Below are 26,241 nucleotides of genomic sequence, written 5' to 3'. Positions count from 1 at the left end.
ATGTGACCCCCAACCTCCAATGGGAGGTTGTCCCGTGGGCATGCTCAGTGTGGGAAAAGCAGGACTTAGTCCCTGAAACGCCTGCTCGCTGCAGAACAGTATTGGCTACAAAGGCAGAGCCTGGAAAGGTAGCAGTACCCAAGCGCACTGTGCCAGCTTGAGCCAGCCGCTGGGACCGATGTCTCTGCTGAGCAGGTTCCACTGTGGCTGGAGGAGAATGGGAGACCGCAGAGAACATGGTTCCAGATTCCCCCTGTGCAGCGGCTGGAACTTGACACCTAACAATGGGAAGTGCATTATACTATATGGAGGACTATGGGGTGTTTTATACTAAACAAGTAAAATGCCTATTCATCGAGTGATCGGCTCGTTTATGCCAAAACAGAAATCCTTGTTCTCAGCAGCACATCACTTAGTGTAAACTGTAGATATGCTGCTGATAACATGATACTGTATGGGACAGATTGATCTACTAGTGATTGTTCTGTCCCCATCCTTCTTTCTCAGTGTGAAAGTGCAACACAATGTGGCACCTAACTTGTGAGCAGTGCTGGAGCCACTACCAATCGGATTTCTTCTTTCACTTGCAAGCCAGCACAGGCAGAATGATAGCTCACATCTGATTGGTTACCACTGCAAAGTGCTCTTTCCGCACGATGCCTCTTGTGTGCTGGATGCAGCAGCTGCGCTTCTCTGCCACTGCCAGTGCCGTGCTACCTTACCGTGACATGTCGGCAAAAAGCAACTGCCGGCCCGGCACACGGGGATATCGCGAGAGCGTGAAATCTCGCGGTATTTTCCCCGAAACATGATCAGTGTTATAGTTTTGGGAGTCGCTAGGGGGAGCACTCCGCGGTGCACTATATCGCTTGTTGCCGATAGATTTCCATGTGATTTTCAGCCGTCACGAAAGCATGGCCTAGGAGGCGTGTCCCGCCTATATCGTGACGTAATCACGCCGTGCCTTCTGTGGTGCGTAACGTGGAAACAGCGGCTTCTTGCAGCAGAGGAAGAGCACAGGTACAGTACGGGGGTGGGGGGTGACCGGACGGCACGTGACAGGAGAGCAGCTCCTGAGGTCCGTGGTGTGCAGCAGGGGAGACCCTGTACTGCGGGCTTGTGCTGTACTCCAGTGTCACCCTGTGTGTGGGGACCCAGGACTGTGCACTCTTCATATCCCAGTGACTGCTGGTACCTATAGGAAATAAGGTACATGTCCCCTAAGATGCTGTCAGTACTGGAGGGCTGTCGGCATGTGATGGCGGTGACCGCTCCGCGGGTGTAGTACATGTCCCCTAAGATGCTGTCAGTACTGGAAGGCTGTCGGCATGTGATGGCGGTGACCGCTCCGCGGGTGTAGTACATGTCCCCTAAGATGCTGTCAGTACTGGAAGGCTGTCGGCATGTGATGGCGGTGACCGTTCCGCGGGTGTAGTACATGTCCCCTAAGATGCTGTCAGTTCTGGAAGGCTGTCGGCATGTGATGGCGGTGACCGCTCCGCGGGTGTAGTACATGTCCCCTAAGATGCTGTCAGCACTGTAGGGCTGTCGGCATGTGATGGCGGTGACCGCTCCGCGGGTGTAGTACATGTCCCCTAAGATGCTGTCAGTTCTGGAAGGCTGTCGGCATGTGATGGCGGTGACCGCTCCGCGAGTGTAGTACATGTCCCCTAAGATGCTGTCAGTACTGGAGGGCTGTCGGCATGTGATGGCGGTGACCGCTCCGCGGGTGTAGTACATGTCCCTTGAGATGCTGTCAGTACTGGAGGGCTGTCGGCATGTGATGGCGGTGACCGCTCCGCGGGTGTAGTACATGTCCCCTAAGATGCTGTCAGTTCTGGAGGGCTGTCGGCATGTGATGGCGATGACCGCTCCCCGGGTGTAGTACATGTCACCTAAGATGCTGTCAGTACTGTAGGGCTGTCGGCATGTGATGGCGATGACCGCTCCCCGGGTGTAGTACATGTCACCTAAGATGCTGTCAGTACTGTAGGGCTGTCGGCATGTGATGGCAGTGACCGCTCCGCGGGTGTAGTACATGTCCCCTAAGATGCTGTCAGTTCTGGAGGGCTGTCGGCATGTGATGGCGGTGACCGCTCCGCGGGTGTAGTACATGTCCCCTAAGATGCTGTCAGTACTGTAGGGCTGTTAGCTTGTGATGGCGGTGACCGCTCCGCGGGTGTAGTACATGTCCCCTAAGATGCTGTCAGTACTGTAGGGCTGTCGGCATGTGATGGCGGTGACCGCTCCGCGGGCGTGGCACATGTCCCCTAAAATGCTGTCAGTTCTGGAGGGCTGTCGGCATGTGATGGTGGTGACCGCTCCCCATCCACGTCTTCTGGTGTACTGGCCTGTCTCCTGGTAGCGCCTCCAGCCTCTGGACACTACACTGACAGACACAGGAAACCTTCTTGCCACAGCCCGCATTGATGTGCCATCCTGGATGAGCTGCACTACCTGAGCCATTTGTGTGGGTTGTAGAGTTCGTCTCATGCTACGAGCGTGAAAGAACAACCAACATTCAAAAGTGACCAAAACAGCCAGAAAGCATTGGTACTGAGATGTGGTCTGTGGTCCCCACCTGCAGAACCACTCCTTTATTGAGTGTGTCTTGATAATTGCCAATAATTTCCATCTGTTGTCAATTCCATTTGCACAACAGCATGTGAAATTGATTGTCAAACAGTGTTGCTTCCTAAGTGGACAGTTTGATGTCACAGAAGTTTGATTTACTTGGAGTTTTATTCTGTTGTTTAAGGGTCTGTGCACACGTTGCAGATTTGACGCTGGGGATTTGCAGCAGTTTTCCATGCGGTTTACAGTACCATATAAATCTATGGAAAACCAAATCCGCAGTGCATATGCTGCGGAAAATTCTGCGGTTTATTTTCTGCAGCATTTCAATTCTTTGTGCGGATTCCGCAGCGTTTTACACCTGTTCCATAATTGGAATCCGCAGGTGTGAAAACGCAGGTGAAACCCACACAAATACAGTGATACATTTCTGAAGATTTTTCAGACTTTGCGCGGAAAAATCCGCACACGAATCCGCAACATGTGCACATACCCTAAGTGTTCCCTTTATTTTTTTGAGCAGTATACATTGGTACGTCACTTAAATATAGTGACGTGACATGAAACCTGAATGTGGCTTCATTTTGATTTGTGTGCATCTTTATTCTCTTAGTGCGCACGGTCATGGTGCTGAAAGCGTCTATGGAGGATGATGACTCCGGATGGGAAATTTCCATGCAGGACAAGATGGGGAAGACCAATGCCAACTGGATAGATATCACACAGGAATTCAAAGATGCATGCAGCGGTAATTGCGTATATTTGGTGTATAATGCTGTATAACCTTTGACTAATACCTGAACAACTATGGACACATTCACAACTTATTCTTTATTGTCCCAATGCTCCTAAAATGGCAACTCATACAATTTTGCAAATGTGTTCTGTGTCTCAGTGGTAAGACTGCATGTAAAACCCAGTGTGGTTTCATCCTGCAGGAATCTTCTAAATGACATGTCTTTCTCCAAATTCACACCTGTGTTCTGTAATTCCATTATCCTGCTCCGTCATGGGAGCAGAACAATGAAATTAGCCGCGTTACCAGATCTGTCACCTAACAGAACCAGCAGCGCCCAGTTCAATTAATAACATAAAGTGACCTAATATTTAATTTAGAATAATTGTATTTTTTAGATTAAACATTTTTTTTCAGTTTTCCATATCACGATATTTTAATCCCAAAAAATCCTCTTTCACACTCCGCATAGTACTAGACTCATAACTCCTGAGAAGACTTTTCAGCAGTCTCAGTATCATTACAGTCAGGATTACAATGAAAGGTTATCCCTCTATATACAGTAGATAACACATGACCCTCCATTTACAATAGGTGATATCACAGCTCGCCTCCTGCCCCAACCTTCACAGTGGATCTTTGCCCAGAGCGTGAGGAAAAAATATTAGTATGAGTCAGGAAGGTCAGAGTCAGTCTATTGCTACTGTAAAGAACAATGAGTATGAGTCTAATACTAGGCATGGCTGCCTGTTGGAAGATTTTATTTATTTTTATATAGTGTTATAGGAAAAAACATTTTCAAGGTTTTAAAATATGTTTAACCATAAAAGCCTAATTTTAACAATAGCTAATTTTCTGATGATATTTCCTTCAGCTCTATCCACAGAGCCTCCAGGTCAGATGAATCTACACCATGTTTCTCTGTTGTGATGTTTTGCTAAGACTATAAGCACCAATATGCCATAGCATAAGAACACTGATGAATAGACTGTAATTGTATCATCCTGTGATGACTTCATGTTGTTTGTCTGCTGCTCCCGTAATGATTCTGGACCTTCTTAGTAAGATGTCATGTCTCCATTGCAGAATTGAAGCTGGGCGAGCTACTACATGACAAACTGTGAGTATTAGAGGGCATGTGTAATCAGTTCATGAAGTGATACTTGGTTTTATATTTTGATATGGACATAATGTAGTATGTTTTCCTTTTCGACAGCTTTGGCCTTTTTGAAGCCATGTCAGCCATTGAAATGATGGATCCTAAGATGGATGCAGGAATGATTGGGAATCAGGTTAATCGTAAGGTTCTGAATTTTGACCAGGCAATAAAGGTGAGTTTGTATTCAGGTCAAAGTAGTCGGCAATCTAGATAAGGCATAGGGTATTTAAATAGTCAGCCTCATTAAGAACTGATGGATATGATGACCATCTCTGGACAGCACTGTGCTACATCTGCGACAAGGAATACACAAAATATGTTAATTTACAAAGTACAAACACATTATCCACAGGCACCATGTATCAGGCGCTGGCTGTATGAAACCTCTAGTTGCTGGAGCTTTTGATTTAATTGGATGGTTGTTGTGAAGGGGTTTTTCTTCACCATGGGAAGGACTCTGCGATCATCCACCTTTATCTTGACCCTTTTGGGTTCCCAAGCTCACCAGTGTGCTCTTTTTTTTCTTTTCTTGCAAAATATACCATACTCTTGATTTGGCCACTCATAGCATTTCTACAATCTCTCAAGAATTTCTTCTTTTTTTTCCAGCCAAATGATGGTCTTTTTCTCTTCCATTGAGTTCCTTTGACCGCATGTTGTGGGTTCACAGCAACAGTTTAAAAATGCAAATGCCATATCTGGAATCTGCTCCATACCTTTTACATTTTTAATTGATGATGGAGTAATGAGGGAATAGTCTCTGCACCCCATTATAGATCTTTTGAGATAATTGGACAATTACTTTTAGTTCCTTTAAAAAAGGAAGGTACGGTACATATTAATTGGGCGGCACGGTGGCGCAGTGGTTAGCACTGCAGCCTTGCAGCGCTGGAGTCCTGGGTTCGAACCCCACCAAGGACAACATCTGCAAAGAGTTTGTATGTTCTCTCCGTGTTTGCGTGGGTTTCCTCCGGGCACTCCGGTTTCCTCCCACATTCCAAAGACATACTGATAGGGAATTTAGATTGTGAGCCCCATCGGGGACAGTGATGATAATGTGTGCAAACTGTAAAGCGCTGCGGAATATGTTAGCGCTATATAAAAATAAAGATTATTATTATTATATTAAAGAGCTGTAATTATTGAACATTTACTCCAATTAGGATGTGAATACCCTCACATTAAAGCTGAGTCTGCACTATAATCCCATATTGATTATATAACTGTATCTTTAAAATGTTTTTTTTTTAAACCGCTAAAATGCCAAAATTTGGCACTGTATAAATATTTCCGGACCCAAGTGTACATGCCAGAAATCATGTAGCCAATGTCTGATACATACTGCCCGTGGATCAGGCAGCATGTGTTCGCTGTCAGGTTCCCTTTAAGTATAACTTACTTTGGGGCTTTACTGTGGTCAGCATAGTCTATTAAAATTGTGCTGCTGGGTCACACTTCAGACACAAGATATACTGTATATTTACTTGGAGTGTAAGAACTTACATCATCACACGTATTTACATTGTTTGCAAGTTGCAGTTTTGGACAAATTTAGCCAACTATGTTAACTTTTTATTTTAAAGGATGGAAATATTAAAATTAAGGATTTAACGTGGCCAGATTTGATTGGAATTATGGACACATGTTTTTGTTGTTTGGTAAGTATCTAAACCACTGTTGTTGTGATAGAGCAGTGGTCTCTAACCTTTCTTACCTTGAGAGCCACACTCTGCACTGTGAGATGGTCATGAGCCATATTCAGCACCCACCTCCTACAATGGCAAACCCCAGTAGTGACAGCCAAAACTTCCCCGAAGATAATCCACACAGACCTCGTATGTCCTTTTTTCATATGGACAGTATTCTCACACCTAGGGGTTCCCACTTTATATCCATTCGGTATTCTCACATCAAGTGCTCCCACCACACTATTGCATTTAGTTTCAAGCACCCTTGTACTTAGCAGTTCCAGCTTAATCTCTCCAATCCACAGGCTGGTTTAGTCACCATCTGGAGACCTGCTCTCATAGCTGTTTGCTAGACCTGGTGTCAATGCACCTAGCAGGTAGACAGCTATGAGCCACTCATCATGGGCCCCCATGACACACTTGTAGTTTTGCACACCGTGCAGGATTCTTGTAAACCTTGCACTAATACTAATCCCTTATGTGTTTTGTTACTGTTTTGGTATCTGGAACTTTTTTTTTTGTTTTCTTACAGATAACATGGCTGGAGGGTCACTCCTTAGCACAGACTGTGTTCACTTGCCTCTATGTACATAATGCCGATTTCATAGAAGATCCAGCTATGAAAGCGTTTGCGCTTGGAATCCTAAAGATATGCGATATCGCTAGAGAAAAAGTCAACAAAGCTGCTGTATTTGAAGAGGTTAGTCATCTAGTAGTTAAAAGAATTTTCCAGGGAAATAAGAGTATATACTTTTATTGCCCCAGATGTCCCATTCTCCCTTAGTCGATCTATCACATGTCCCAGATTTCGATTCGAAGAGCCCAATAGCTAAGCCAGCCCCCTTTTCTTCTTATACATTGGAGAATTTAGATTGTGAGCCCCATCTGGGACAGTGATGATAATGTGTGCTAAATGTAAAGCGCTGCGGAATATGTTAGCGCTATATAAAAATAAAGATTATTATTATTAATGGTTGGGGCTTACTTGCCATTAAGGACACTGCTCTCTCCTGGTTCTCCTCCTATCTTTCTGACCACTCCTTCAGTGTTCTGTTCTCTGGCTCCACTTCATCTCCTCTTCCTCTCACTGTCGGGGTGCCTCAGGGCTCAGTCCTTGGCCCCCTTCTCTTCTCCCTCTACACAGCCCCAATTGGACAGACCATCAGCAGATTTGGCTTTCAGTACCATCTTTATGCTGATGACACACAACTATACACGTCAGCCCCTGACCTTACCCCTGCTGTACTACAGAACGCCACTGACTGTCTGTCTGCAGTCTCTAACATCATGTCCGCTCTCTATCTGAAACTCAACCTCTCCAAAACTGAACTTCTTCTGCTCCCGCCTTCTACTAGCCTCCCTAAATCTGACATTTCCCTCTCCGTGGGTGGCACCATAATAACGCCTAGGCAGCAGGCACGCTGTCTGGGTGTTATGTTTGACTCTGATCTCTCCTTCACCTCCCACATACAATCTCTTGCCCGCTCGTGCCGCTTACACCTAAAGAACATCTCTAGAATCCGCCCTTTTCTCACCATGGAGACAACAAAAACTCTCACTGTCGCCCTAATCCACTCCTGCCTGGACTACTGCAACTCTCTATTAATTGGCCTCCCCCTCACGCGACTTTCCCCTCTCCAGTCTATCCTTAATGCAGCAGCCAGGGTTGTCAATCTGGCTAATCGTTACTCGGATGTGTCCGCTCTTCGCCAGTCGTTACACTGGCTGCCCATTCATTACAGGATACAATTCAAAGTACTTGTTCTCACCCACAAAGCTCTCCACAGTGCGGCACCCCCTTATATCTCCTCCCTCATTTCTGTCTATCGGACTAACCGACCGCTGCGCTCTGCAAACGACTTTCGACTAACCTCTGCACTAATCCGTACCTCCCACTCCCGACTCCAAGACTTCTCCCGTGCTGCGCCAATCCTCTGGAATGCTCTACCCCAAGATATTAGGACCATCCACAACTTGCATAGTTTTAGGCGCTCGCTCAAAACTCATTTGTTCAGAGCGGCCTATCACGTTCCCTAATCAGTCATTTTATGTTTGTTTGTGTGTAGCCCAGTCACTATCTACATCTATCCCCCACCCCCTGAAGATGTCTGGACCATCACTGTAAATACATCATTGTAAATACACACCTGTACTTTGTATCTCCCCCACCTCATTGTAGATTGTAAGCTCTCACGAGCAGGGTCGTCTTATTTTGCTTTATTACTATATTGTTAACATTGTTACCTATGACTGTTGTGTTTGAAACTGTTAAACTGTAAAGCGCTGCGGAATATGTTGGCGCTATATAAATAAAGATTATTGTTATTATTATTATTATTATTCAGATACTGCCTAGTCCTGTGATGACACAGGAAACAGTAAATTGTACAATTTAGTCATACCAGCTTTTTCCTGGAAAACCCCTTTAAAGGAAATCATACGTGTTTTAAAGGGAACCTCAGAGTAAACGTTTTATTTTTTACCTGTAGGAGGACTTCCAGTCCATGACATATGGGTTTAAAATGGCTAATAATGTGACCGATCTCCGAGTTACAGGTAATATATATGATTTCTTGTGTAATATTTCTTGGATGTTGTTCATTTATAAAAATTATTTTTTACTGCAGGAATGTTGAAGGATGTTGAAGATGATTTGCAGAGGAGAGTAAAGGTATATTCCATTTGGCAGAATCTAAAATATAATTCAGCTCATCTCTATGACTTCATAAAAGGTTTACAGAGCAGTAGATCTCTAATTTTACTGTTTTGAGACCAATGGGATATTTGTTTGTTGGTGCTGAAACTAATGTCCTCACCTGGAAGGCTGAAAACTAAAAATGTTAAATTTACACCTCCTTGTATCTTGCAGAAGTAAGATAGGGGCTGCTATAGCATGCATCAAAAGCCCTTTAAAGCAACTCTGTCAGCACTGAATGACTGTTCAAACCAAGTACAGGCGCTCGGTGCTTTATTGCATGGACAATCGTTTATATACACCCTTCTATGGCTCCATGAAGCCAGAGCTGTCAATCAAAGAGAGGGGAGTGGAGATAGTGGGAAGGTGTATATAAATGATTGGCCCCGCTGTGGAGCACTGAGCGGTGGGACATTGTTTGAACAGTAATCCTGTGCTGACAGAGTTCCTTTTAAATGCCTGATCCTGATGGGCGATGAGAAGTTTATGCATGTAAAAGAACACAGGATTATATATTCAGTTCTCCAACACTCTTATGGCTTCATCTTTGGTTGTTTTTACAAGGGAGATTACCCATATACATATGGCCAGGGTTCCTTGGCTGGTGCCCCACTCTTAGGCTGCCTTTATGCATCCATGTGTCAAGAGCCTTATAAACATATATGCGGCTGTCCAGGTCATGTTAAGAGACCCGCAGCCCTTGTCCATAATTGGACTGTGACACATGGATGTGTGAAATGAAGAGAAGGGTGTTAAAGTTGGAAAAGCCCATTTAATTTGGAGGAGCTTGACGCCGCATTGGTCTCTATGCCCAATGATAAAGCCCCGGGGGTAGATGGGATCCCAGGGGAGGTGTATAAAAAACATAAAGAGATATTGCTTCCTGCCTTAGTGGAGGTGTATGAGGCTGGTCTGGTGGAGGGGGAGCTGCCGAGGTCCATGCGGGAGGCAATAAGTGTTGTACTGCCAAAACAGGGTAAGGACCCGAGGGATCCAGCTTCTTATCGCCCTATATCACTATTAGCGATAGATAGCAAAATCTTGGCCAAGATGTTGGCTAAAGGTACCTTCACATTAAGCGACGCTGCAGCGATACCGACAACGATCCGGATCGCTGCAGCGTCGCTGTTTGGTCGCTGGAGAGCTGTCACACAGACCGCTCTCCAGCGACCAACGATGTCGGTAACCAGGGTAAACATCGGGTAACTAAGCGCAGGGCCGCGCTTAGTAACCCGATGTTTACCCTGGTTACCATCCTAAAAGTAAAAAAAACCAAACAGTACATACTTACCTACAGCCGTCTGTCCTCCAGCGCTGTGCTCTGCTCTCCTCCTGTACTGTCTGTGTGAGCACAGCGGCCGGAAAGCAGAGCGGTGACGTCACCGCTCTGCTTTCCGGCTGACCGACGCTCACAGCCAGTACAGGAGGAGAGCAGAGCACAGCGCTGGAGGACAGACAGCGGTAGGTAAGTATGTACTGTTTGTTTTTTTTTACTTTTAGGATGGTAACCAGGGTAAACATCGGGTTACTAAGCGCGGCCCTGCGCTTAGTTACCCCATGTTTACCCTGGTTACCAGTGAAGACATCGCTGGATCGGTGTCACACACGCCGATCCAGCGATGTCAGCAGGAGTCCAGCGACGAAATAAAGTTCTGGACTTTATTCAGCGACCAACGATCTCCCAGCAGGGGCCTGATCGTTGGTCGCTGTCACACATAACGATTTCATTAACGATATCGTTGCTACGTCACAAAAAGCAACGATATCGTTAACAATATCGTTATGTGTGAATGTACCTTAACCGTCTCAACAAGGTGATAACGACATTAGTACACAGGGACCAGTCTGGATTTATGCCCAATAGCTCTACAGCGTGTAATCTTCAACGACTGTTTATCAATATGCAGGTGAACGTGGATAATATGGGTCGGAGGGTTGTGGTGTCTTTAGATGCCGCTAAGGCGTTTGATAGTGTGGAGTGGCGGTATTTGTGGGCAGTCATGAAAGCTATGGGTTTTGGTGAGAGGTTCATACGGTTGGTGCAGCTGATGTATGCGTCTCCAAGAGCCATGATATGGGTAAATGGAGTCTTGTTGGGGGATTTCCCTTTATATAGGGGAACGCGGCAGTGGTGCCCCTTGTCTCCTCTGTTGTTTGCAATTGCTATAGAGCCCCTGGCGGCGGCAATATGGAGGGACAGGGACGTAAAGGGGTTTCGGTATGGAAACTATGAAGAAAAAATAGCCCTGTACGCTGACGTGTTATTGTTCTTGGAAGATGCACAGGAGTCTCTGGGGGCCGCGATGAACAGTATTTCTAAATTTGGGGCTCTTTCTGGATTACTTATTAATTGGGAGAAGTCTGTGTTGTTGCCCATGGATGCGGCAGCTCTTCTGACTCGACCCTGGGGTTCCCTTAAGAGTAGTACACGAGTTTAAATATCTGGGCATCGTGGTTTCGGAAAAAATAGAGGACTATGTGCGGCTCAACCTGACTCCTTTGCTTGGGAGGTTCCAGCAGAAGATTGGGACCTGGAAGAAGCTATTTCTGTCGATCGCAGGCAGAGCCAATTTGATCAAAATGATACTTCTGCCTCAGCTCCTCTACATGTTGCATAATGCTCCAGTGTGGCTACCTCAGAGTAAATTTTATAGGATCAATACTCTATTTAGGGATTTAATCTGGAGGGGTGGACGGGCGCATCAAATTGGAACATCTGCAGAGGGCAAAGGATGAGGGTGGCCTGGCGGTCCCCAACCCATGGATTTACTATATAGCATCTCAATGCCAGCACATGGTAGGTTGGGGAGAGCCAGAACAAAGCTCTTCAGCGGTAATAATTATTGAACACGCGGTAGGGAAGGGCCCATTGTTGGCCAGTCTTGAAGCAGGTAGATTCAAAAATGAACCCCCAAAAATTCTCAACGATAGCTATGATGGGGAAAGTATGGCAGAAAATTAAGCAATGGAGGGGAGTAGCGAAATTTACGAGATATACGCCAATTTGGTTTGAACCTAGGTTGGCAGAGCTTAGGAGATTGCGGGGGTTCGGTCAGTGGAGGCACATTGGCATTTGGTTCATGTCTCAGTTGCTCGACGGGTATGTCACTAAAACATACGAGACACTTAGGATTGAGTTTCCTTTAACCCAGAAGTCAATCTTTCAGTACCTGCAGTTGAGACACACCCTAAACTGTCAAAATGAGGTGTCGAGCGTGAATCTGCAGTCAGATAGCTTGTTGAATCTTATTGGGCCTCGGAGGAGTACGAGGGGGTTCATTACCTTGATCTACAGGGGTCTGATGGATACCTTTTTATTGAAGCATCCGTTAAGGATTAAGGAAAAATGGGTGGCGGGTGTGGGCCCCTTGTCGGAGTCCATACTTCAATATATCCCCAGGGCTTCCCTGAGTGAGGCTAAAAGGGTGTCACAGTTATACCTGGTGTATAGGGTGTACAGGACCCCGGCATGGATGAGGAAGGCAGGACTGAGAGGTGACTCAAAGTGTCCCAGGTGTGGAGAGGAAAGCGCTGATCTGCTACATAAGATGTGTTCGTGTACTCGCCTCCAACCCTTTTGGGTGAAGGTTCTTAACTTGATCCAGGAGGTGACTGGAATAGATGTGGTGCGTAACCCGCTGACTTGCCTTTTGGGTTGTATGGATGATATTGCTACGCATGATTGTGGAAGGCTGACTATCGCAAGATTGGTTGGATGAAAAACCGCCAGGGAAAAAGGAATTTATCAACAAGATAAATTTTATTGTCCTTATGGAAAGAAACATATACAGTTAGGGTACCGTCTCACAGTGGCACTTTGGTCGCTACGACGGCACGATCCGTGACGCTCCAGCATCGCTCCATTATCGCTCCAGCGTCGTAGACTGCTGTCACATTTCGCAATGCACGACGCTGGAGCGATAATTTCATGACGTGTTTGCGATGTAGAAGCTGTTGGTTACTATGCGCACATCGTATACAATATCGTGCACACCTTTGTTATACGATACGATCATGCCGCCACAGTGGGACACTTGACGACGAAAGAAAGTTTCAAACGATCTGCTACGACGTACGATTCTCAGCGGGGTCCCTGATCGCAGGAGCGTGTCAGACACAGCGAGATCGTAAGTATATCGCTGGAACGTCACGGACCGTGCCGTCGTAGCGACCAAAGTGCCACTGTGAGACGGTACCCTAAGGGAGGTCAGAATGCAAAATTTGAAAATGTGTGGGGTGGATGGATTGATCACCCAGGTGTGGCATCTGCTGAGTTACGGCAAAGTAGAATGGGTGTCGTTTAGTTGATTTTGGGGGGACTCATGTTAGAAGGTGGAAAACATGTAAGGCCGGGTGCTCACGATCTGGAACTACCAGCGCTTTGGATGCAGCATATGTTTGCTGCGTCCAAAGCACTTCCTTCTATTGAATGCAGGTAAATTCGCATGTGATCACTGAACTGTGTGCATTTGCCACATTCCATACATTACTGTTGATGTAATTTCTCTTGCAGGGACTGGCGTCTCCACAAGAGGAATTTCCATACTTATAAGATGCGCTGCATGTCATTCTCCGCGGGTGATCCGCAGGCTACAATGCATGCATAGTGGTCATAGGATTTCTAGAAATCCCATCCACTTTGCTGTAACATCTGGCCGCTGCGGGTTTGATGCTGCATAAATTTGCAGCGTCAAACCCGCAGCAGTTTCTGATCGTGGACACATACACTGTAGAACCTACAGTTATGGCCAAAAGTATTGACACCCCTGCATTTCTGTCAGATAATACTCAGTTTATTCCTGAAAATAATTGCAAACACAAACTATTTAGTATTATCTTCATTTAATTTGTCTTAAATGAAAAAACACAAAAGAGAATGAAGCAAAAAGCAAAACATTGCTCATTTCACACAAAACTCCAAAACTGGGCCAGACAAAAGTATTGGCGCCCTCAGACTAATACTGTGTTGCACAACCTTTAGCGAAAATAACTGCGACCAACCGTTTCCGGTAACCATCAGTGAGTTTCTTACAATGCTCTACTGGAATTTTAGACATTCTTCTTTGGCAAACTGCTCCAGGTCCCTGATATTTGAAGGGTGCCTTCTCCAAACTGCCATTTTTAGATCTCTCCACAGGTGTTCTATGGGATTCAGGTCTGGACTCATTGCTGGCCACCTTAGAAGTCTCCAGTGCTTTCTCTCAAACCATTTTCTAGTGCTTTTTGAAGTGTGTTTTGGGTCATTGTCCTGCTGGAAGACCCATGACCTCTGAGGGAGACCCAGCTTTCTCACACTGGGCCCTACATTATGCTGAAAAATTTGTTGTTAGTCTTCAGACGTCATAATGCCATGTACATGGTCAAGCAGTCCAGTGCCAGAGGCAGCAAAGCAACCCCAAAACATCAGGGAACCTCTGCCATGTTTGACTGTAGTGACCATGTTCTTTTCTTTGAATGCCTCTTTTTTTTCTCCTGTAAACTATGTTGACGCCTTTGCCCAAAAAGCTCTACTTTTGTCTCATCTGACCAGAGAACATTCTTCCAAAACGTTTTAGGCTTTTTCAGGTAAGTTTTGGCAAACTCCAGCCTGGCTTTTTTATGTCTCGGGGAAAGAAGTGGGGTCTTCCTGGGTCTCCTACCATACAGTCCCTTTTCATTCAGATGCCGACAGATAGTACGGGTTGACACTGTTGTACCCTCGGACTGTAGGGCAGCTTGAACTTGTTTGGATGTTAGTCGAGGTTCTTTATCCAACATCCGCACAATGTTGCGTTGAAATCTCTTGTCAATTTTTCTTTGCCGTCCACATCTAGGGAGGTTAGCCACAGTGCCATGGGCTTTAAACTTCTTGATGACACTGCGCACGGTAGACACAGGAACATTCAGGTCTTTGGAGATGGACTTGTAGCCTTGAGATTGCTCTTGCTTCCTCACAATTTGGTTTCTCAAGTCCTCAGACAGTTCTTTGGTCTTCTTTCTTTTCTCCATGCTCAATGTGGTACACACAAGGACACAGGACAAAGGTTGAGTCAACTTTAATCCATGTCAACTGGCTGCAAGTGTGATTTAGTTATTGCCAACACCTGTTAGGTGCCACAGGTAAATTACAGATGCTGTTAATTACACAAATTAGGGAAGCATCACATGATTTTTCGAACAGTGCCAATACTTTTGTCCACCCCCTTTTTTTATGTTTGGTGTGGAATTATATCCAATTTGGCTTTAGGACAATTCTTTTTGTGTTTTTTTTTTTTTTAATGTAAGACAAATTAAACGAAGATAATACCAAATAATTTGTGTTTGCAATCAGTTTCAGGAAGAAACTGAGTATTATCTGACAGAAATGCAGGGGTGTCAATACTTTTGGCCATAACTTTATGTATAAGTGTATTACGCAATTGGTGGAAGCCGTTGTCGGACTAGTAAGTATTGTATTAAGAAAACCCCAAATCACAGTAATAGTAATAAAAAAAAGTTTTCGGGGGGATGGGGGGAAAACATAAATTTTCTTCATTTGTAATGTCATCTACTATTAAACTATTATTCATCTTGCATGGTGAATGACCTTAAAATAAAATGTTTACAGCAATGCCGTAATTGGTTCTGTTTATCTCAAATACAGAAACTGAATCAAAAGTGATCAAAAAGTTGTGTTGCAAAATGATAGCAATAAATACTATAGCTCTTTTCGTAAAAAACGCCCACTCTATAGAGAATGAGTCATGCCTCTTACAATGGCCAAATGTCCAAAAAAGCACTTTAAAAAAAAACTAAAAACTGTGGAAAGTTAGTAAAGCATTAAAAAATAAAGTTATGTCAATTATTTCGTGTAGAATATCATAAAAATTTCGTTTTTTTGTTTTTTTTTGCTTATGCGTCCTACCAAAAAATGAATTAAAAATGAATAAAAAAGACAAATGCAGCATGTCTCTCCCATTTTTTTTTTTATAAGGGAATCTGTCAACAGATTTTTGCTACCTGATCTGAGAGCAGTGTAGGCAGAGAAACTGAATGCAACGATGTGTCACTTAGATTACTGGATGCAGCCGTTCTGACAAAATCCGAGCTTTTAGATTTAGCATGTCGCCGAGCTTAGGAAGCTAACCCTCCCCACACCAGGCTGTCAGTGTACAAAGTCCATAGACAGTGAGCTGCTTATCACAGGAGGGGGCGTGGCCAGACTAGTATAGTCCTCAACGTTAATCTCTTAGTGATAAATCCTTCACAGTTAGCTCCACTGACGGAAAATTATGAAACTTATGGGATTCAAAATATGGTGATCTAAAACAAATAATTTTTATATTCAGACGGTATTAATTGTACAAACGTAGTAACAATTAAACCATAGAAATTTCTTTCTAATCATGCTGACTTACAGAATAAAGAAATCACTTTATTTGTGCAGCACATTAGTAGTGTGAAATAAAAAAAAATGCATACAATAAATTTGCATAAAGTCACCGGTGGATTTGCTGTTTTGTTTATATTTCTTCCCAGAGTAAATTCCAATTTTAATAAGTTATATATCCTCCAAAATTATGCCATAGAGAAACACAACTCATTCAGGAAAAAAAACAAGCCCTCCTGTAAAAAAAATAAAAATAATGGTTAAAATTATGGTCTGGCTTAAAAGCCAAAACAGTTTCTGATGCAAAGGGGTTATTCAGGACTTCTTTCTATGGGGCTAAAAACTTACTAACAGGTAGTTGCTTACTACCTGCCTGTTTTGGGTGAGTGGTCACGGTCCTCTCCTGTCAAGGATTCTCCCGCTTCCGGTAGCATAGTGTCCACAGAGTGGCTTCTTTTCTGCGCTGATGATATCTTGCGGATTGACAGCCGGCTCCATACTGTCTAAACTGCAGGGAGCTGTCTGTCAGCTTGTCATTGGTAGTGGCGTGAAATCAATGGGAACAGTAGAATCGCCTTTTGAGCTGGAAAAGATCGTTGCAGGGCAGAACAGGCAGGTAGCTAGCAAGAACCTGCCGATAAGTTCTTATCCCCATAGGTAAAAAAAAAGTCCCTTTAACCCCTGAGGAATAACTAGAGTTTTCCACAACATTGAAGAAAAATGTGTATTTTTTCTTTTTTAACATATTTTAGAGCACCAGGAGTCGACAAGGTGAAGCAAGAGATCCCGAAGTGGAGCTGGAGGTAGTAATTCCTTCATCTTTTAAACTTCACTACTAAAAACTACAGAACAATTGGAGATTATTCCTTATTGAGTCTGATTAATTTACCATAGCATGGGGATTATTCCTGGTACTGATAACTTCTATTCCTTTGTTGCAAAGAGAGAGACTAGATATCACTTTTTATAAGGATGTTACTAAATTCTTATAATTTTGTATATTTTCTTTTTTTCCCCCCCAGCACCAGCAGTGCTTAGCGGTATTTACCAGAGTCAAGTTTACACGTGTTTTGCTTACCGTATTAATAGCTTTTACAAAGAAAGAGGTAAGGGGGTGATTGCATTATGGTTCGTTGCTCAAACTACAAAAACTGCAATATAACTGAATGTTTGCTGTTTATTTTATAGACTAGTCCAGTGGTCGAGGCATCTAAGCTAATAAGCCAAGCAACTGACCTTCTCTCTGCTATTGAGACGTCCCTTTCACTTGGGATTCAAGCCCAGAATGACACCACCAAAGGCGGTGAGAACCAGTTAGGAATAAATGTAGTAAAGGCTATGTACACTTTTTTTTCTCCTGCTTTTTAAAATTATCCAACAGCTTTATATGTATAAATCATATGTAGAACTGTGTCTCCATTGGTACAGAAAAGAAGCCAATCCTACAAATGGAGTGATTCTTCTGTGATGCATTAATTTCTACATTTTCCTTTGACTCTTGTTAACGTAGAAAATAATATTGTAGAAAATAAATGGCTCAATATGTTATACAGTACTTGCACACGTCAATTCACCTTTGTCAGTGGCTTTACCTTCTGGCTAATAAAAAGGGACCCCAGTCAGGGATATATGGTTAGACAAACGCTCTAAATTCTTAAGAAATCCTTAAGAAAACCCTCTTAACCCTTTTTGACATCGGGCGTAATAGTACGCCGATGTCTGACTTCCCGTTTGGTGCGGGCACTTTTCTGGGCACTTGATGGCTGATATATACAGTTGACATGTGCCGGCAACAGCCGCTGGTGTAATTGTGATACAGCTATGGCTATTAACTAGTTAAATGCCGCTGTCAATCTCTGACAGTGGCATTTAACTTGCGTTTACCGTAAGCGTGTCACTAAACCCGCCCATCAGTGAACCTGTCACATGACAGGTGACCTACAAAGGTCACTAATGGGTCGGCATGACAACCAGAGGTCTTTTTCTCTGTATTAAGCCTTATTGGACATGTTCACTCCCATTAGCCACAGGTGATTTTAAGTAGTTAGCTGATCCACTCCTGACCCATAAATGGTAGGTTTTTTGTCCAGGAGAGGTGACAAAACAGGACAGAGACCCAGTTTACGAAGGACGCCTTGAAGTGGTAATTCAGTTGGGTATCTTTTTGTATCCCTTTCCTGTTCTATACAGTTAAACTACCTTTTCCCGTAGATCCGTTGTCAATTCTTTTGCTTTCCCCATGACTCACAATCCAGAAACATCAGTGGCTGGATGAAAGATGCAAGAGTCTGTCTGGATCCCAGAAACTCACTCATCTTTTATCCACACACACTAATTACAAGCAAACAGGTTACAGGTTAGGATGTTACCTTTAGTAGCCATTCAAACCCATTTCTGTCAACTTCTGTGCATGTTATCAGGCCAAAATCACCAGGGTATGTGAACTTTTGTTCAGGGTCATTTGGATATTTTGGGTTGTCATTATGATTTAAAAAGAGAAAACACAGTAGTTTGACAATAAAATGCTTCACCCAACCACTAACCATGAGTGGAGAAAACGTTTTGGTGTTATCATTCATATTCTCTGAAAAAAGGCCAAGAAAGCAAAAATTCTGCTGGGGTATGTAAACTTTTGAGTACAACTGTAAAATGATACCTTGATATCTGCAATCTGATGTCCTATTCCAGAAAATCTTATATGCAAATGAGCTGTATCAGTCTGTCACAGGTCTGCATGAGAATGAGCCTCCAGAGCTTATTTTAAATGAAAAGGGGCGTTACCAGTGTCATGTAGTGACTGACTTTCTGTGCTCATGCGGAGACACGGCTCTACAGTGAGATCAGGCAAGTACAGTACAGCAGAGCTAACACTGTAATGAGACAAAGTTCACTTCTGTTGTACCAACACGCTTGCACTTCTGGTGTCCTCTCATAGTACTTGACCTTCTATCTCTCAGGCAGGCAGTGTTGGGAGAAGAACAGTAGTACAGAAGGTTCTCTGCTGTACTGTGTTGATTATGATCAAGCACAGCTCTGCAGCAGAGCTGTCATCACTGAGAAGACAACTGCTGCGGCAGATGTTTGTAATAAGACAAACTTCACTTCTGCTGTACTCTTAGTTTTGATATCAATGCAGGGCTCTGAGTGATTAGCGCAAAGTGGCAGTCATGACTTGGTTCACACTGGTAATGCCCCTTTTCATCTACTATATAATTGTCTAAGGGTCACTTCCGTCTGTCTGTCCTTCTGTCACGGTTATTCATTCGCTGATTGGTCTCGGCAGCTGCCTGTCATGGCTGCCGCGACCAATCAGCGACGGCCACAGTCCGATTAGTCCCTCCCCTACTCCCCTGCACTCACTACCCGGCGCCCGCTCCGTAATCCCCTCCACTCACCGCTCACACAGGGTTAATGGCAGCGGTAACGGCCCGCGGTGTAACGCACTCTGTTACCGCTGCTATTAACCCTGTGTGTCCCCAACTATTTACTATTGATGCTGCCTATGCAGCATCAATAGTAAAAATGTCATGTTAAAAATAATAAACAAAACAAAAAACCTGCTATACTCACCCTCCGCCGCCTTTCCCGCTCCTCTCCACGCTCCCGGGACCGCTCCATTGCAAGCGGCAGCTTCCGGTCCCGTCCCAGGGCTGGTGTGCGACAAGTACCTGCCGTGACGTCACGGTCATGTGACCGCGACATCATCATAGGTCCTGCTCACACCAGCCCTGGGACCGGAAGCTGCTGCTTGCAATGGAGCGGTCCCGGGAGCGTGAAGAGGAGCGGGAAAGGCGGCGGATGGTAAGTATAGCACGACTTCAACGGGCCTTCGGAAGGTGAGTATATGTGTTTTTTTTTTTTTTTAACTCTCTATACTACGTGGCTCTGTGCTGGGCAATATACTACGTGGCTGGGCAATATACTACGTGGCTCTGCTATATACTATGTGGCTGGACAATATACTCCATCGCTGGGCAATATACTACGTGGCTCTGATATATACTATGTGGCTGGGCAATATACCACGTGACTGGGCAATATACCGTACTACGTGGCTCTGCTATATACTATGTGGCTGGGCAATATACTACGTCACTGGGCAATATACTACGTGGCTCTGCTATATACTACGTGACTGGGCAATATACTATGTGGCTGGACAATATACTCCGTCGCTCGGCAATATACTACGTGGCTCTGATATATACTATGTGGCTGGGCAATATACTACGTGACTGGGCAATATACCGTACTACGTGGCTCTGCTATATACTATATGGCTGGGCAATACGTAACTGGGCAATATACTACGTGGCTGGGCAATATACTACGTGGCTGGGCAGTATACTACATGACTGGGCAATATACTACGTGGCTGGGCAATATACTACGTGGACATGCATATTCTAGAATACACGATGCGTTAGAATCGGGCCACCATCTAGTTTAACATAAGCCCTGAAGGCAGATTTTCATGCAGATCTGTGTCCCACCCATAGATCTTAACAGGTCATGTACATATAAGAAAAATGTGGACTTCTCTGGAATAAGACATCGGATCACAGATCTCATGGTATCATTTCATTCCTCTCTGACCTACATACCCATATAGACTGCTTAGGAGGGGTGATTCTACTGATAGATTTGATTTATTTTTAATCTTTAGGAAGTTGGTTGCTGTATGTTCTATGTATCCGTTTTCATCATCTTTTCTGGGTCAGCAGTGTTTAGAAATGCTTCTCAGTAGTAATGTCACTAGATCTAAGGCTAGTTTCACATTTGCGTCTGTGTGCAGCGTATCATGCAAAAAACATCTGCAAACTCATAACGCAGCATTTTTCTCTTTTGCCTCTCATTGGGGGACACAGAAACCATGGGTGTATGCTGCTGCCAATAGGAGGCTGACACTATGCACAAAAAAAGTTAGCTCCTCCTCTGCAGTGTACACCCCACCGACTGGCATTCTGAGTCTCAGTTTAGCTTAGTGTCAGTAGGAGGTGGACACAGGTCTTTCATTAGACGCATTTCTACCTCAATGTGCGTCATTTTCTTTTAGGTTTTCCGAAGGGATACAGTGTGAACAGTCACAACTGTAATCCCACATTACGGACTGAGTACTGCGTGTACTGCCACCCCGTATCCTCATAGATCCCACAGCAGGACCAAGATGCTAGCACACAAGCGTGCATAGAAGTCCGGTCCTAGCTCCGTCCCCCACCCACTCGCCCACCAGAGCCTGCGCAGGGCAGGAATTGTCGCTTTTCCTAGAGACCTCGCTCTCGCGCGGCGGCCTTTGCAGGCAGCCATGCTTTTTTCCTTCCCCGGCGGCTGCGGCCGCTCTGCCTTCTGTTCTGGCGCGGCGGCCTTTGAAGCAGCCGCGCTGCTCGTTTTCCCGGCGGCCGCACTGCCTTCTGTGCGGGCGCGACAGCCTGGCTAGCTGCCGCACCGCTTCTTATTCCTGCGGCCGCACTGCTCCAAGGCCGCGATTTTCTCCGGCGGTGGCCGTCCTCTAATTTAGGCCCCGGCTTCTGCCCGGGCCTACTTCCGGCGCTGCAACTCTGCCCACTTCCTTTTCTTTCGGGCGGGCTTTTCTCCCACCCGTTTGCCATAACCCCGCCCACCGGCGTCATCTTAGTGCTCCACAGGCGGTTTTAGCTCCGCCCACTACTCCCTGCGCCGCATTTCGGCGCCACAAACGCCTTACTCCGCCCACCCCAAGAACACGAATCCTGGCGTCCTCGTCCCCCTTTCGATCACCATCTCCCTGCGGTTTCTGTACAAGCTCCGGATAAAAGGGTGCCCTGAAGCCTTCCCTGATTGCCGTCCCTGAGGAGCATCTTCCAAGTCTTGCGGAGGACACCGACTCATCTGCCATGAGTAGCTCTGCAGTGCAGACTGACACTCTCCTCTGCCCTCCTGTCCCCTAACCTTCTGGCATTTATTAGGGGCCCGTTTTCATCATGTCTAATTCTAATGGAGGTCGCTCTCGTCCTCTACTTCCTCTGCCCTAGTCAAACACTTTGCGTGTTCGTCTTATAACTGCAAGCTTCCCTCAGGTCAGCCCTCTCCCCTCTCAGGCCTGCAGCGACCCCACGGCCCAGGATCCTCCCGCTGCTCCGCTTGAGTGAAGTCCCCACCCCAGGCTGGCCTCTTCTCTATCACAATTGGTAGCGGATCTCACACGGGTGTCCCAGACTCGATCGCCTGCCCCTGCAGTCTTTCACAGTAGCCATCGGGTCGCAGGAAGCTCCTTCCGAGATTTACAATATAGGCCACAAAAGATCCAGACAGGAACGCCGGTCTGAGTCCTCTTCTCGTTCCATCTCGCCCCACGGCCCTTCTCTGCGATCGACCTCCTCCCCTGTGTCAGGCGAGGCGTTCTCAGATGCGCCTTCGGAGGATATTTCGGAGCTGGACCCGAACCAAATCTCTAGCATGAGGGATATGGATCAGAACCTCATTGGAGCGATAAATCAGACCTGTGGCATCAAAGACTCCTCTACGGAACCCGCAGATCAGGCGGTTTCGTTTAGACGGTCAAAACCACCTTCCAAGTTTTTCGCTCCTCACCCTGAATTCGAGGAGATCCTGACCAGAGAAAGAGAGAAACCGACCAGACGCTTTCAGAGAGGAAAGCGCCTTGGCATTTTATATCCCTTTTCTCCGGAGCTCACCGCTAATTGGACTGCTTCTCCTTCGGTGGATCCTCCAGTTTCCAGGCTGTCCGCCAACACGGTCTTTCCGCTATCCGGCAGAGCATCTCTGAAAGACTCTAACGATAGAGGCATCCTGGACAGGACCCCATCTGGACAGCTAGCAGAGCTTGCTAACCAGATTTCCCATGCGGGTGAGTACCTGGTCTCCCCTTCCCTGGATGCCGCGTCTTGTGCGGCTCAGGTGTCCAGCAATGCTGTGGCCATCCATTGGACCTTTTAGCTCAAGGCCTGGCAGGCGGACTTGTTTTCAAAAAAGTCCCTTACCAGTCTGCCTTTTCAGGGTTCACGTCTCTTTGGTTCTCTGCTGGACCAAATCATTAAGGACGCCAACGGGGGAACAAGTTCCCTTCTTCCCCAGTCTAAACCTCGCCGCCCTCCTCCTAGGCGGCAGTTTCGGTCCTTCCGGCCCTTTCGTCGCTTCGCGGCATCAGTTTCCTTTGCCCAACAGCAGAGGCCACAGGCACGTCAAGAAAAGGTAACCTTTAGACCCACTCCTTCCTGGCGCCCTCGCTACTCCCAAGGTAGATCATCCAGGTCTAGTTATGGAAGGTCCACCTCAGCATGACTCACAACAAGACCCCAGCCCACTTCCCAGGCTGGGCGGCCGTCTCTTCTTCAGAGACGTCTGGATCTCCTTAGTAGAGGACGCATGGGTCAGAGAAGTTGTATCCTCAGGATGCAAAATAGAATTTGTTTCACAGCCCCGGGATCGTTTCTTTGAAACCCGACCTCCAAGAGACCCCGCTCTAGTTCCGGGTTTCTTTACAGCCATTGCTTCTTTCCTCAAATCCGGGGTAATCGTCCCCTTTCCAGAAAAAGAACGTTTCACAGGGTTCTATTCAAATCTTTTTGTCGTATCGAAAAAAGATCGCAAGGTTCGTCCCATTCTGGATCTCAAATTGCTGAACAAGAGGGTTCGTCTCAGACACTTGAGGATGGAATCCTTTCATTCAGTAATTGCTTCCATGGAGGCTCAGGAGTTTCTGTGCTCCATAGACATCCAGGACGCCTACCTCCATGTCCCGATATTCCCGGGACATCACCAATTCCTGCGTTTTGCAGTACTTCAGGAGCATTTTCAGTTCATCGCTCTGCCGTTCTGTCTCGCGAGTGCCCCCATGGTTTTCACGAAGATCATGGCAGAGCTGATAGCCATCTTGAGGGTCAGGGGCCTGGTACTTTTTCCATACCTCGACGACATCCTCATAAAGGCTCTTGTCTTTTTCTCAAGCTCACGAAAGTCTGTCCATCGTCCTCGACACTCTAGCTTGTTTCGGGTGGCTTGTCAACAGGAAGAAGTCCTGTCTTGTTCCCTCTCAGCTCTTTGTTTTTCTGGGCATGCTCATCGACACTCGTCAGACCAGAGTCCTCCTTCCCGAAGACAAGAGATCCATCCTTCGGCGGGAGGTTCGCCTGCTCCAGGGTCCTCGGCTTCCCTCCTTCCGATCGGCCATGAAGGTTCTGGGGAGGATGGTTGCAACATTGGAAGCGATTCCCTTCGCCCAATTTCACTTCTTCAGCAGGCCATTCTATCACAGTGGGACAGGTCTGTCTTCTCCCTGGATCGTCCGATTCGGCTTTCTCCTCGGAACAAACGGTCCCTCAACTGGTGGCTGACGTCACCTCTCATCTCCCAGGGCAGGTCCTTCCTTCCAGTTCACTGGCAGGTGGTGATGACGGACGCCAGCCTGCTCGGCTGGGGTGCGGTGTTTCGTCACCTAACTGTTCAGGGTCGTTGGTCGACGCAGGAATCATCCCTGCCGATCAATGTCCTCGAGATTCGGGCCATCTTTCTGTCTCTCCTTCACTGGGAAAACATTCTCGGGGGTCTGCCAATTCGGATCCAGACGGACAGTGCCACAGCAGTGGCATATGTCACCCACCAGGGACAGACTCGGAGTTCTCTGGCCTCGGCCGAGGTATCCAAGATCCTCCTTTGGGCAGAGGCAACGGTTCCGGTGATATCCGCGGTGCATATCCCCGGCGTGGACAATTGGGACCCCGACTTTCTCAGCCACGAGGGCCTCGCGGCAGGGGAATGGTCCTTGCATCAGGAGGTCTTCCATCAGATTTGTCTTCAATGGGGGAATCCGTATGTGGACCTCACGGCATCCCGTATCAACAGGAAGGTCCCTCGGTTCGTCTCAAGGTCCCGTGATCCTCTCGCAGTGGGCACCGATGCTGTGGCCATTCCTTGGTCGCAGTTCGTGCTCACCTATCTGTTTACACCCCTGCCCTTGCTTCCCAAGCTGTTGAAAAAGATCAAGGCGGAAGGGGTGCCAGTCATTCTGATTGGCCCAGGAGATCTTGGTTCGCAGAGATCATCAATCTTCTCGCGGACGCCCCCTGGCGGCTTCCAGACAGACCCGATCTGCTGTCTCAGGGTCCGATCTGCCACCCGAATTCTCGGTCGCTCAGTTTTAACGCCGTGACTGTTGAGACCGCAGTTCTAAGAGCGTCAGGCTTTTCGGATCGGGTGATTCATACTATGATAAGGCTAGGAAGCCTTCGTCTTCCAGGATCTACTATCGTACCTGGAAGGCTTCCGTTGGTGCGAGTCCAACCACGGTTCACCTATGTCCTTTTCCCTGCCTTCCATTTTGGCCTTCCTTCAAGCAGGGCTGGATGTGGGCCTTGCCCTTAGTTCCCTAAAGGGCCAGGTTTCTGCGCTCTCCATCCTCTTCCAGAAGACATTATCTTCTCGGCCACAGGTCAAGACTTTCCTTCAGGGAGTAGCCCATGCTGTCCCTCCGTACAGGGCGCCTGTGGATTCATGGGATCTCAATCTTGTTCTGGAGGTGCTGAGGGTTCCCCCCTTTGAGCCTCTCAGGGAGGTTTCCCTGTCAGTCTTGTCTTGGAAGGTGGCCTTTCTTGTGGCCATGACCTCTATCCGGCGCGTTCCCGAGTTTGCAGCCCTTTCTTGCCAACCTCCTTTCCTGGTTATCCACCAGGACAAGGTGGTCTTGAGGCCTCTGCCTTCTTTCCTTCCTAAGGTGGTTTCCACCTTCCACCTCAACGAGGACATCGTCCTACCCTCCTTTTGTCCAGCTCAGACTTCTCCTCTGGAGCGATCGTTGAACAAGCTGGACCTCGTCAGGGAGGTGAGGATCTATCTGGCTAGAACGGCCTCTTTCCGGAAGACAGACTCTCTTTTCGTCATTCCTGATGGCACGCGTAGAGGCCTGCCGACTTCCAAGGCGACTATTGCTCGCTGGATCATAACGGCAGTTTTGGGAGCTTACCGGGTCAAGAACGGAGTGCCCCCTCCTGGGGTTAAGGCTCACTCTACATGGGCAGTCGGCGCCTCATGGGCGGTGCACGACAC

General features: G+C 46.5%; 1 protein-coding gene across 2 annotated transcripts in view; it reads left to right on the top strand.

Moving 5' to 3' along the window:
* The first annotated feature begins 829 nt into the window (after positions 1-829).
* Positions 830-26,241, top strand: part of NAA35 (N-alpha-acetyltransferase 35, NatC auxiliary subunit) — a 109,143-nt gene continuing 83,731 nt past the window's right edge. The window contains exons 1-11 of one of the 2 annotated variants that reach the window (XM_069762456.1): positions 830-1,020; positions 3,188-3,322; positions 4,397-4,430; positions 4,527-4,641; positions 6,053-6,127; positions 6,690-6,857; positions 8,647-8,713; positions 8,785-8,828; positions 16,953-17,003; positions 17,223-17,306; positions 17,389-17,503. In XM_069762456.1, coding sequence (XP_069618557.1) covers positions 3,199-3,322; positions 4,397-4,430; positions 4,527-4,641; positions 6,053-6,127; positions 6,690-6,857; positions 8,647-8,713; positions 8,785-8,828; positions 16,953-17,003; positions 17,223-17,306; positions 17,389-17,503 — 877 coding nt within the window. In that variant the 5' untranslated portion in view covers positions 830-1,020; positions 3,188-3,198. Of the gene's footprint in view, positions 1,210-3,187; positions 3,323-4,396; positions 4,431-4,526; positions 4,642-6,052; positions 6,128-6,689; positions 6,858-8,646; positions 8,714-8,784; positions 8,829-16,952; positions 17,004-17,222; positions 17,307-17,388; positions 17,504-26,241 lie in introns of both variants that reach the window. The other variant, XM_069762463.1, reaches the window with a different exon arrangement.

This window comes from Ranitomeya imitator, chromosome 1 (assembly GCF_032444005.1).
Source record: "Ranitomeya imitator isolate aRanImi1 chromosome 1, aRanImi1.pri, whole genome shotgun sequence".
In the NCBI taxonomy this organism is placed as follows: Eukaryota; Metazoa; Chordata; class Amphibia; order Anura; family Dendrobatidae; genus Ranitomeya; species Ranitomeya imitator.
The sequence above is the reverse complement of the archived record's forward strand: the minus strand, read 5'-3'. Positions and strand labels throughout refer to the sequence as shown.